We start from the raw sequence: 13,229 nt of genomic DNA, 5'->3' as shown, positions 1-13,229 counted from the left end.
AACTTTGGGTAGCTTGGTGATTCTCCATTATTATGATATATGACTAAGGGGAATCTTCATAATTATGGACATCTATATATAATATTTATAACAAATATTTCTCAATAATAATTTCAATTTTTTTTTTTTGGTTTCTTTAATAAAAAATATTGTATATTTTTCTGAATATCCAAACAAAATGAAATTTAAATAATATTTTCAATAAGAAAAATATGAGTACGTTACTATATGTATATAATATATATATGGGATTACTTATGCAAAAGATCACTTAAAAGGACTTATTGGTTAATTTTTTTTTCAAGCACATAAATAAGTTGTAACTCTAATTTTTTTATACAACATTATATATTGTAATAACAATTTAAAATGTCATACTTACTATATCTTTAACAACACTTTTATAATGTAATAGTAAGGCCTATAGACTATTAGACTTGGAGCTTAATGCGATAATTTAATAGAGAGAAATGTAGTTCTTTGAGAATATGTTATATGGTGATAACAACTCTTAAGAACCCACAAGTGTTGGATAATCTTGTAAAGAGAAAGATTCAAAGGTTGATGAGCAACCTATATTGTCTCGGAGAAGCCAAGCTTAAATAGTTGGGATCAAATGAAAAATGTAAATAAATAAATAAATAATTTCAAACTGGATATTACACAATTTAGTCAAAAGAACTTGGGACAAGGGCAATGGAGGAGACGTGAAAATGACAAAGGCAATTTTGTCCGCATTGAATTTTGTGGCAAATTTTGTAAAAAATTAGTAAATTTGGTACATTTTCCTATTCTTAAAAACCAAAGCACATGTAAAATATGATGGAATATTTTTATAATTAATTGATTTAATATCACAAAATATTCAAATATTAAATGATCAACATTTATTTGTTATCCAATTTTTAGTTTCCTAATTAGTTAGAGTGAATTTCTCAATTGCTAACTGTAGCAGAGAATCTGATGGAATTTCTCACCCTATAAATATAGGGTACCGGTCTCCAAACTCACTGCTCATTCTGACTTTCAATAACTCCATCTAAAAGAGTTAGTGAGAGCTTAGAAGCTCGTGTACTCGTTCTTTTTTTTTTAGATCAAAAGTTTTTAGATTGAGGTTCACCAAATCAATGGATGGATGTACATATATTCGATCCTATTCATTTCCATATAACAATCTGTTTATTCTACATCATGATTGTTATGCATATAGATTAATATTTTTAATCTAACAAAATAATTATAAAAAATGACATTTTATACTTTATATTACATTGAAAAATGACATTTTTTAAGAAGTGTTATTGATAAATATCTCATACGGCGTATTGGACTGTTTTTACATCATTAAGCTAATATTGTACATTGGGCTTTCAATGGAATGTTGAGTATTAGGGCCCCAATAAAACATATACTGCACATACATATTGGGCTCATTTTACATCATTTCTTTCTCTCTTTATAGACATAAATTAATGTATTTACAATCACACTTTCTTCTGTGGCGATCATATATTCTGTTCTTCATCACAATCACAATGTTTATCACAATCACAATGTTTATTCTCTTCTTCTTCTTCTTCTTGTCACCATTAATCCAATGGAAAGCCCAAGCTGGCGTTACTCTTCCAACGGCTGAAGGTGAAAAAGCTCTCTCACTTTTCTTGCTTTTGTTTTAATATTAACCCTTTAGTGATCGAAAAGCTATAATAATTGCTAGCTACCTACTTATTAACTGCCTTGTGTTGGTCTTGTTCTTGTTCTTCTTTTGATCACTAAAGGGTTAATCTTCTTCTTTGGTTTATAATTATTATTATTATGCAGTGGAAGCCATTAGAGAAATAGCTGCACAACTGAACAAGACAGACTGGAACTTCGATGACCCTTGTAGTAACCAATCGACTATTGATAAACCACGCACAGAAAAGTACATTAATGAAATAGTATGCAATTGCTTCATCCCTGCTCATAATGAATGCCATATCCCTGTTCTTTCTCTTAACCCTTAATTTCTCTATTTTAAACTCCTTTCATTTGTTTATAATAACACTCTCTTAAGTTCAGGGCCTTGGAGAGCAACTTGTTTTCTGGAACTGTTCCCTCTGAGCTTGGGAAATTGGTGAACTTGACTTATTTGTGAGTATCTCAACTCTAATCTTTTCAAAGTAACCATTTGATTACATAATTGAAATGATGTGGCTCTGCAGGAATCTTAATGCAAACAATCTCACTGGAGAGTTCCCTTTGTCTCTCACTAATCTCTCCAAGTTATCCGTGCTGTAAGTGACAATGTGTACTATAAATTCATAGCTGAAATGAACCAACCAAGATATATTGGTTGAACTTGAACAATCGTCCAGATTATGTCACATTAATCTTGTCAAATTGCATGGATGTTGTATTGAAGGAAAGCAACTGTTGTTGGTTTATGAATACATGGAAAACAATAGCCTAGCACATTCTCTATTTGGTAAGCTTATTATCTCTATTCGCTTCTTTTCTATGGCTAAGTACTTTGCTACTTTGATTATTAATTCATTGATTATTTTTAATGTTTAAAAGGTTCTGAAGAAGTTGAAGTGAAATTAGACTGGAATACAAGGCAAAGAATATGTATAGGCATTGCAAGAGGTCTGGCTTTCCTACATGAGGAATCAGCACTGAAAATTGTACATAGAGACATCAAAGCCACAAATATACTACTAGATAGGGAACTTACCCCAAAAATATCAGACTTTGGTCTGGCCAAACTAAATGAAGAGGACAACACCCACATTAGCAGTAGAGTTGCTGGAACTATGTGAGCTATATCTTTCTTTTAGCTCTTTAAATTGCAACATTTTGATTATCATGGCAATGATATAGTAATTTAAACAAAATTGTGCAATGATATTGAGTGTGGTATTTGCAGAGGATATATGGCCCCTGAATATGCACTATGGGGTTACTTAACTGATAAAGCAGATGTCTACAGTTTTGGAGTATTGACAATGGAAATTGTGGCTGGAAAAAATAACATGAAATACCACCCTAATGAAAACTTTGTGTGCCTTCTAGATTGGGTAACAAAGAACTTAATAACATATCTTTTCTTCAGCTCATGATTAGTTTAAGTTGAGTTATTCTTCTTTGTATTGCATACCTATTGGTAATGGTTTATCATTTTTGTGATTTGTGCAGGCCCTATTCTTGCAACAAAAGGGGGATGTAATGGAGCTGGTGGATCCAAAGTTGGGATCCAAATTCAAAAAAGAAGAGGCAAAACGAATGATTAAGGTAGCTCTATTGTGCACAAATCCATCACCCTCACTTTGCCCCACCATGTCTACAGTAGTAAGCATGCTTGAAGGTCGAACTACCATCCCTGAACTGGTTATGGATTCAAGTTCTCATGATGATCCGTTCAGGTTGACTGGGTTGCGAGTCAAGCTTGATCAGATTTCACAACAAACCTCCAGTAGTGAATCTCATAGTTTTCTTGCTCAGTCATCCAACTCATCATCAATGTGGATTGATTCTGGGGGATGTGCATGATCTCTTTATCTTTAGTGAGAGTCTTTACATTTAGGTAAGTTAAAGTGTGAACTAGAATTATTTGCAAACAATTAAAGAAAACTATCTTTTATGATTTTATTATTCATTTTCATGTGTTGTTACTGAAAATAATTGGCTGGAAACAAATTATGTATCTATCTAAAGAGAAAGACATAATACATTTGACATTGTATTGTATTATAAAATAATTAATAATAAAAACAAAATTATTATAAAGTTGAATTGAATCTGGAAATTAGACTCTTAATTAACAAACTCTGGGATTAATAATAATAAGAAATATATGCTAATGCATGCCATATCCAAAGCATGTAAACTTCTCCCTTCCCTTGTTCATGGCTACTTTTGAACTGAATCATATGGAAGCCCTCACCTTTAAGGAAGTGTATGCATACAAAAGCTTCTAATTTCCCATTCTAGTTGTGATTTTTAGCATGCTTATGCCTAATAGCAGTCTTTTCCTTCTACCTTGTATAGTAATTTATCCTGGAATTTCCTCAGTGATTCAATATCCTTGTATGATTGTATTATTCATTTCCTTAATTAATATGAATACATTTCCTTAATTAATATGGCGATAAGTGTTGTCCCTAAGTCATTCATGTTTAGAATGAGTCCTTTATGTTTAGAATGAGTCCTTTATTGAATAAATAAATATTTTATAACAAGAAACTCATCCTAAATGCAAGTGATTTAATATATAAATCACTTGACACAATAGGAAATTTCGAGGCTAAGTTTGATATATAAATCACCAATTGTAAATGTCAAAATATGGCTAAGTTGAGAAGTTGTAAGAGCCATTGATCAATTTGGTTTTAAAAAATCACGAACAATAGATATGTTGATTTTACATACTACATCTATACTGGGAAATGGAAGCAAGTGGTTTCGATGGGCCAATTCCTTCCGGTCTATCTAACTTGAACAAGTTAGTGGCTAGAATTGTAAGTTCTCTTTCATTGCCATTTACTCATATAAGTCTTCCTAAACTCTAGATATGTTTACTATGGCCCTGTTTGGTAACCATTTATTAAACAGTTTTCTGTTTAAATGATTAAAAATCTGATAACAAAGTTAAAAAGTGTGTTCAGTAACTATGATTTTATTTTTTAATTTTTTAATTTTTAATTAAAATTTACCAAACTTTGAAAACAGAAAATTTTCACTTTTCATTTTTATTAAAACAATTCTGGTTTCTTTTTTTCTTCTTTGCGTGATCGCCACTCTCTTCATCTTCCACCATGCGAGCCTCTCTTCATCCATGGTCTCTTCTCTCAATGTGAGTCTCTCTTGCTCCTCTCCATCTCCATTTCTCTCACTCTAAATTGTTTTTTCTATCAACATTATTTTAATCTATCTTCTTGTAAGGGATTTTGAATTTTTACAATAATTTCATGACAACTAGATTAGGTTATTAGGGCTAATATGTTATTTAGATTTATGGATGTTAATGATCTTTTATTGTTCAAAATTTTTGAGTTTATGTGTTGTGTAGTATTTATTTATGATTTCTGTGATGAGCCCAAGATGTAGTTGCACGACCATTACCAATGAAGGTATACATAAGTTGTTCGATGATATAAATATGTATATATAATTGTTATAGCACTGTGATGATTCATTATTGATGATAACCCTTTTCTGAATGAAAGGAAAAGAACTCTTTTGTACAACTCTTATGACGTATTTATTTTCCAAGACAATGGTGCTAGGAACTCTTCCAGTAGAATTCACTTCGAAATTAAGTGCCCAGTCCATATGCACACTAGTTGTTAGTTTTTGAGTCTGAGATTTTTTTTTTGTTTGTGAACCTCTGGAAAACACACAGGCAGTAGTCCATGTGAATGTTTTTGGTGTCATGGGATGGCTAATTCTGTATAGTTATGGCAGGGAGCATAATTTTCTTGAATTCATTGTACCTTGTTCTTTGTAATGGCCTAATGGGTTTAGTTATACACCATTCAACAATGAAAGGAACTGGGGAGTATATTTGTTACATGCATATACCATAGGAAGACACGTGCACGAATATGTATATAGGCTCGTGTTGAAACTCCTTTCGTGTTCACTTTCATGCTATGTGAAATAGGTTTCAAGGCATCAATCACAATTGGGGAGATGTAAACTTTTATCTTCTAGAAGTTCCTTTTCCACACAGAAGTTTGGAGTTGGAGGAGGTATTTGTCATGACTTTCATTTTTCATTTAAATGTCAATTTTATTGCATTAAAGTTCATGCAAATGAAACAACTTTCTTTTTAAGTTATTATTATTATTATGAGCTTCAGTTTGGTTCTTAACTTTAGGTTGAAGTTACACAATCTTCTCTATTAGCCTATTTCTTTTTTGCGTGTCAAGCTTTGCTTTATTGATAAAATAAAAATATTGAAGTTGGATGTGAGATCAAGCTTAGCTTGACCGAATTTTGTCTATATGGTTATTGATTCCTGAAATACTATCACATGCGGACAAAAATGGAATGAAGCCTAATTAAGTATTCTTTCATGCAACTTTAAATGCTCTTCCTGAGTCAAGGCATGGTGCCATGCGAAGAACATGGAGGAGGCTTGGAATGTTATTCATAAGATGGTAGCTTCTGGAATGCAAAATTATTATACGATTTTGGAAATGCAGAACAACAATGTGCGGCCTGATGAGAGAACATGTGGCATCTTCCTATGCTCACCTCATTAACATTTTGTTTTCACATAGGTTTGTAATGTTAATTTCCAGACATTTTATCAAGTTGCAGCATTGTTGAGCCTACATACCAATTTCAGGAGAACTTGATCTATGATGGCATCAATGGAGACCACTTCACTTGTTTGATGTGTTAGGAATTGTGATGACTCATAGGTGCCTTTTGGTCCATTCTAATTATCTCTCTCCTGTAACCGTTTTGGTACATAGTACTGCACCTTTTTCCCTGTAAATTGGTGGGGTGTGTATATTCGGTTTCCTTGGGATCTTTTGCCTAAAATTCAGGGCTGTACCCTTCTGTTGATTGTATTCTAGAATATTCCTGAATTCTTGTAAATGTTTGAATATAAATAGAACAATATTCCTCAGTCTCAGATTGAGCTGAGTAATTATCTTCCTTCATATTGCAAATTTTATCTTGGTATCAGAGCATTGCTAGGCGAGTGCCTATGGCTACTCCTACAGAACAGTCGATGTCCCCCGAAGGTCCAATTGGTGTCCATGGTGATAACCAGTCTTCCTCAGCTTCGCAAGAAGGATCAGCAGCTTGTGTGGTGGCCCCTATTCCTGTTCCAGCACCTCCACTGCCCAACGTGGTGGTTCCCCAGTTTGGCAGCACCTTGAACCAGCCATTCGCTCTCAATCTCGACAGAAACAACTTCAGCCTCTGGAAGACAATGGTGTCGGCGATAACTCGTGGTCACCGATTGGAAGGGTATCTTCTTGGAACTACACCACGCCTTGAACCACTCATTCCCGATGCCTCGACAGAAATAGGTTTTCGAATCTGTTAACAGTCAGAAAATAATACGTTACAAATAGATGTTTCCGTTTCCTAAAGTCTATAGGAATTCTCTTTTATTGTATTTATGTTGTATTAATGTGTAAATCTGTATATAAGCCTAAGTTCTAGCTTGTAAAATACACAGAAATAAAAAACATACTTTTCTCTCCCATTTTATACAGTGAGCCTTACAGCCTTACAGCTCTGATTCCGTGTCACAATATATTAGAATTACCCCTAGACGTGTCCTTTCCTCCAGTGAATGAAATCATTCCCGAACCAGAAAATCTTCCACCTTCTCATGACTCTCAAAATCAAAACATGCAGAAAGAAATTCGGGTGTATACCAGAAGAGAAAGAAATAAACAAGTGACGAATTCTCATCACAGTCAAGAGGCCGATCCAGTGATAGATACACCTCAGTTAAAAGATTCAGGTACTCTACCCTCAAACACTCAATCAGATCTAGATATTCCTATTGCTTTAAGAAAAGGAAGTAGATCTTGCACCCAACACCCTATTTCAAAATTCATCTCTTATGCAAAATTATCATCTCCATTTAAAGCTTTTACCACTAGTCTATCAGATGTTGTGATTCCCAGAAATATCAATGAAGCACTTGGTACTCCTCAATGGAAGACAGCAGTTCTCGAAGAGATGAAAGCACTTGAGCTGAATGGTACTTGGCGATTAGTGGAGTTACCACCAGATAAGAAAGTAATAGGGTGCAAATGGGTGTTCACGGTAAAATATAATGCAAATGGATCTATTGAAAGGTACAAAGCTCGGTTAGTTGCCAAGGGTTTTACTCAAACCTACGGAATTGACTACACTGAAACATTCGCTCCGGTTGCCAAACTCAATACCATCAGAGTATTGCTCTCGCTTGCAGTCAACTTAAATTGGGAATTACATCAACTTGATGTAAAAAATGCATTCTTAAATGGTGAGCTGGAAGAAGAAGTGTACATGAGTCAGCCTCCGGGTTTTGAAGAATCTCCCAATACAACCAAAGTTTGCAAGCTAAACAAATCACTCTACGGTCTAAAACAATCTCCTCGAGCATGGTTCAATCGGTTCTTGAAGGTTATCAAGGGACTTGGATACATACAAGGTCAGACTGACCATACTCTCTTCATCAAACACTTAGAAAGAGGGAAAATGTCAGTTCTGATTGTATATGTTGATGATATCATTGTCACTGGGAACCATACTGAAGAGGTGATTCGGATTAAAGAAATGTTGGCAAAGGAGTTCGAAGTCAAGGATCTCGGTGAACTCAGATATTTTCTGGGAATGGAATTTGCTAGAAGCAAAAAGGGAATTTCTGTTTCTCAAAGAAAATACACTCTTGATCTCTTGAATGAGACAGGAATGCTAGGCAGTAAACCTAGCAAAACTCCAATCGAGCTCGGAGACAAGAGGAAAATGTTTGAAGGAAACCCAGTTGACAAAGAAAGGTACCAGCAACTAGTAGGAAAACTTATCTACCTCTCTCATACCAGACCAGATATTGCCTTTGCAGTAAGTCTGGTCAGTCAATACATGCATGATCCATGTCAAGGACATCTTAATGCAGTATATAGAATTCTGAGGTATTTAAAGCAAACACCAGGAAAATGTCTTTTCTTCAAAAAGACTACTGAAAGAAAAGTTGAAGTATTCACAGATGCAGACTGGGCTGGGTCAGTTGATGATAGAAAATCTACATCTGGATATTGTACAATTGTATGGGGCAATGTGGTAACATGGCGAAGTAAAAAGCAAACAGTGGTTGCAAGAAGCAGTGCCGAAGCAGAGTATAGAGCCATGGTCCACGGAATATGTGAAGAGATATGGATCAGACGCCTGTTAAGAGAACTAAAGATTGAATATGAAGCTCCCATTCAGCTTTACTGTGATAATCAATCTACCATCAGTATTGCACGCAACCCTATACATCATGACAGAACTAAACACGTGGAAGTAGATCGTCACTTTATCAAAGAGAAGATTGATGGGGGAATTGTCAACATCAAATATGTTCATACAGATCAACAGTTGGCTGATATTCTCACAAAGGGATTATCCGAGCGAGTATTTGAGTTCCTAGTAAACAAGCTTGGACTCATCAATATCTATGGTCCAGCTTGAGGGGGAGTGTTAACAGTCAGAAAATAATACGTTACAAATAGATGTTTCCGTTTCCTAAAGTCTATAGGAATTCTCTTTTATTGTATTTATGTTGTATTAATGTGTAAATCTGTATATAAGCCTAAGTTCTAGCTTGTAAAATACACATAAATAAAAAACATACTTTTCTCTCCCATTTTATAGAATCAACCCAGGTTTGGAACAATGGATCGTGAATGACCAACTTCTCCTTGGATGGTTGTATGGGTCCATGACAGAAGGCATAGCTACAGATGTTATGGGTTGTGATTCCTCTGCAGCTCTTTGGCGCGCACTTGAAGGACTTTACAGAGCACATTCCAAGGCCAAAATGGACGAGTATCGAACAAAAATCCAGACATCAAGGAAAGGGTCTCACTCTATGACCGACTACCTGCGTCAGAAAAGACATTGGGCAGATGTTTTGGCCCTTGTAGGTGACCATTACCCTGAATCTCAGTTGATTGCTAATGTTCTTAGTGGTTTAGATGCAGAATATTTGCCTCTCATTCTGATTGTGGAAGCAAGGACCTCAACTTCTTGGCAAGAATTGCAAGACTTGTTACTAAGTTTGAAAGCAAAATGAATTCCTGGATTTCGTTCTGGAAAAGAAAGGTTTTGGTGGAGTTTGGAGGAAGTGGATGCGCGGGTGTTTGTCTTTTGCCTCCTTTTCTGTGTTCTTAAATGGGAGACCGAGAGGGAAATTTAAGGGTTCTAGAGGCCTTCGCCAAGGGGATTTCCTCTCACCTTTCTTGTTTACCTTGGTTGCTGATGTTTTGGGTAGGATGGTGGATAAGGCCAAGAGCGTATCGGCTTTAGGAGGTTTCAAAGTTGGAAAAGATTTCGTGGAAGTCAGCCATCTTCAGTTCGCAGACGATACGATCTTTTTTGTGGAAGATAATGAGCCGCTGTCAGCTTTGTTGGATATTCTGAAAGCCTTTAGTGTGGTTTCTGGACTTTCTATTAATTTGCATAAATGCCAATTGTTGGGGATTAATTTGGAGGAGGATTTAGTGGAACTTTGGGCAAGGGATATTGGGTGTGAGGTGGGTCAGTGGCCTATGAAGTATTTGGGTCTTCCTTTGGGGGCTTCCCCTCGCAACAAAGGATTTTGGGAGCCCGTGGTTTCTAGCTGTGCTAAGCAGTTGGATAGGTGGAAGTGTGCCTTCCTTTCAAGGGGAGGTAGATTGACACTCATTCAATCGATTCTTTCTTCTATACCGGTTTACTATTTGTTGCTGTTCCGTATTCCTAAAGGGGTGGTAGAAGTTTTGGAAAAGTTGATGCGGGACTTTCTTTGGGAAGGAGCGGATCACGCTAAGTCGGATCATTTGGTCTCTTGGAAAGAAGTCTGTAAATCTAGGGACCACGGTGGCCTTGGTATTGGCAATCTGGAGGCAAGAAATAAGGTCTTGCTCATGAAGTGGTTGTGGCACTTTTCGTTGGAGAAGAAAACTTTGTGGCATAGAGTGGTGCTGAGTAGGTACGGGGGGGATGGAGGGTTTTGGGACACGGGTAGAGGAGGGAGGCTGTCAGCTCGGGGTCCATGGAAAAATATTTCTTCTCTCTATGAGGATTATCTTAAGCTGGTTAGTTTCAGGGTGGGGAAAGGGGATCGTATTCGTTTCTGGGAAGACACGTGGATTAACGGGGCTCCTTTAAAGAATCAATTCCCAGATTTATTCTTGATTTCTACGTCCAGCAACTGTTTGGTTAAGGATGTGGTGGTTTTTGGGGGTGAGTCGGGCTTGGAAACTCAGGGTTGGGATTTGCGCTTTAGAAGGAATTTGTTCGATAGGGAGGTCACCAGTCTTACTTAGTTATTACTTTTGTTAGAGAGGGTGGCTTTGCCGGCAATTTTGGACGATCGAAGGGCTTGGATACCTGACGTTAATGAAGTCTTCTCTTGCAGGTCGGCCTTTTGGAGGCTTAGTTATGCTCAGTTGGGTTCAATTCGGGAGTGGGCAAAACCTTTGTGGAAAAGTGACTCTCCCTCTAAAGTTAAAGTGTTTGGTTGGTTGGTTTTTAATGATAAACTAAATATCCACGACAATTTGCAACGAAGAAGACCTTACCATTGTTTGTCCCCTAGGTGGTGTGTTTGTTGTAAGCAGGCAGGGGAATCCACTGGCCATTTATTTTTGGAGTGTCTTCTTTCTAGAGAGGTGTGGGGTAAAGTCTTCGATGAGTTTGGTATTCGTTGGTGTATGCCCTCTAACTGTTCTCAATTGTTTCTAACAAGGTTTGGGGGCGGAAAACGGGTTTCTTGTCTTTGGCAAGCTACCGTTTGGCAACTTTTTGGGCATTATGGCTAGAAAGAAATAACAGACTTTTCGAAGATATTTCCAACTCAGCAGAGATTATTTGGGAAAAGATAAAATTTTGGGTGGCTACTTGGGTGTATAGAAACAAATGTTTTGCTGGAGTCGCTTTCTCAGACCTTATTAGGGATTGGGGCAATTTTTAGATTTAATTTTTTGGAGTGGGGTATGTTGTGGGGTTTTTTATTTATTAATCCTATTTGTAACCATGGTTTTCCTCCGCCATAAGTGAGGGCTCTCAATTTTATTGGGAGGAGGTCAATTAATGACCTCTGTCTCTTTTTCAAAAAAAAAAAGTTTTGAAGGCAAAATGGAGAGGTTAAATGCAATCTCTGGGAACCACAAATTACTCAGTGGTCTTGGTTCAGCTACTGCCAATCTAGCAAATAAAACATCCAATAATGGAGGAGGTCGCGGATCTGGACAGTCAATGGCAGGTGGTTACAGAGGAAACCAACCAAATATTTGGGGTCGAAATTGTGGCCGTGGAGGAAGGTTCAGTGCTCCTAGGCTTACTTGCCAGGTGTGCGGAAGAGCTGTTCACTCAGCAACATACTGCTACAACAGGTACGATGAAACCTACATGGGATCCATACCAGCAGGAAACAACAGTCAGAATAGAAGCTCACCAAGTGCTGCTGCCTTCATTGCCACACCTGAAATGATTGAAAATGATGCCTGGTATGCTGATAGTGGTGCCATCAACCACATCACAGCATGAACTAGCAATATGAAGCAGAAAGTTGAGTATAATGGTAAGGAGAGTCTCATTGTTGGGAATGGAGAAAAACTGAGCATCTCTCTTATTGGTACTGGATCTCTACAAACCATTAATGATATACCTCTTGTTTTAAAAGAAATGTTGCATGCGCCTGAGATTACTAAAAATCTCATAAGTATTTCGAAACCGACCAATGACAATAATGTTGTTGTTGAATTTGATTCAGTTTTTTGTTTGTGAAGGACAAGGTGACAATGAGGGTGATGCTTCAAGGCAAACTTAAAGACTGATTGTATCAGTTCAGCTTTCCTCATGTACAGTCATCTTCAAGCTACGGCTATAGGAGTCATCTTGGTGTCTTTACTGGTGTTTCTACTTTATCCAAATCAAGTGTATCACATTCCCCAAAGTCTTTAGTGTCAATCAAGGAGAAATGGCATAGGAGATTAGGCCATCCCTCCAATCGAGTCTTGAGTCATGTGTTGAGTCGTCTGAATGTAAAAACTTCAAGTAATGAAGAAGAATTTTGTGATGCTTGCCAACTTGGAAAATCCCATTCCTTACCCTATCAACTCAGTAACACTAGAGCAAAAAATATACTTGAGCTCGTTCATACCGATGTTTGGGGCCCTGCCCCCATAATGTCTAATTATAACTACCGATTTTATGTCCACTTCGTGGATGATTTCAGTAGGTGGCTTGAGGAGTCTGAGAGTGTGAGGACATGATGATTTTGTGGATGATTTTGTGGGACAGGGACAGACGAGCTTGCAGCACCTGCTGCAGCCGTAGTGGTGGCTTGAGGAGTCTGAGAGTGTGAGGACATGATGGGTACAGAGGGAACCTGGCTCTGATACCTAGACAAAGTTTGTACAAAACCAGAAAAGTGTGATGGTGAAATCTCAGCTCAAGGAGGCCGAGAGGGAACAACTTGTATTTATACTCTGTCAAAGAATTACATAAGCCAAAGATACAATGACAGGTGGCCCTAGTGTTGG

General features: G+C 37.0%; 2 protein-coding genes across 4 annotated transcripts; both read left to right on the top strand.

The window, feature by feature from the left end:
* The first annotated feature begins 1,525 nt into the window (after positions 1-1,525).
* On the top strand, positions 1,526-3,637 carry LOC133800640 (probable LRR receptor-like serine/threonine-protein kinase At1g53430). 3 transcript variants are annotated; one of them, XM_062238665.1, is made up of 7 exons: positions 1,526-1,638; positions 1,822-2,133; positions 2,205-2,276; positions 2,405-2,467; positions 2,560-2,797; positions 2,909-3,059; positions 3,178-3,637. In XM_062238665.1, the coding sequence occupies exons 4-7, from the start codon at positions 2,434-2,436 to the stop codon at positions 3,529-3,531; spliced, it is 777 nt and encodes a 258-aa protein (XP_062094649.1). In that variant the 5' UTR covers positions 1,526-1,638; positions 1,822-2,133; positions 2,205-2,276; positions 2,405-2,433; the 3' UTR covers positions 3,532-3,637. The 3 variants fall into 3 exon arrangements, with proteins under 3 accessions (XP_062094649.1, XP_062094650.1, XP_062094651.1); XM_062238666.1 differs by having other exon boundaries at positions 2,358-2,467; XM_062238667.1 differs by having other exon boundaries at positions 1,558-2,133.
* Positions 3,638-9,830: 6,193 nt separating this feature from the next.
* On the top strand, positions 9,831-11,009 carry LOC133799310 (uncharacterized). Its single transcript, XM_062237330.1, has one exon. The coding sequence runs from the start codon at positions 9,831-9,833 to the stop codon at positions 11,007-11,009; it is 1,179 nt and encodes a 392-aa protein (XP_062093314.1).
* Positions 11,010-13,229: the final 2,220 nt, after the last annotated feature.

The sequence above is a fragment of the Humulus lupulus genome, chromosome 9 (assembly GCF_963169125.1).
Source record: "Humulus lupulus chromosome 9, drHumLupu1.1, whole genome shotgun sequence".
NCBI lineage: Eukaryota > Viridiplantae > Streptophyta > Magnoliopsida > Rosales > Cannabaceae > Humulus > Humulus lupulus.
This window is presented reverse-complemented; position numbering and strand designations above follow the sequence as displayed.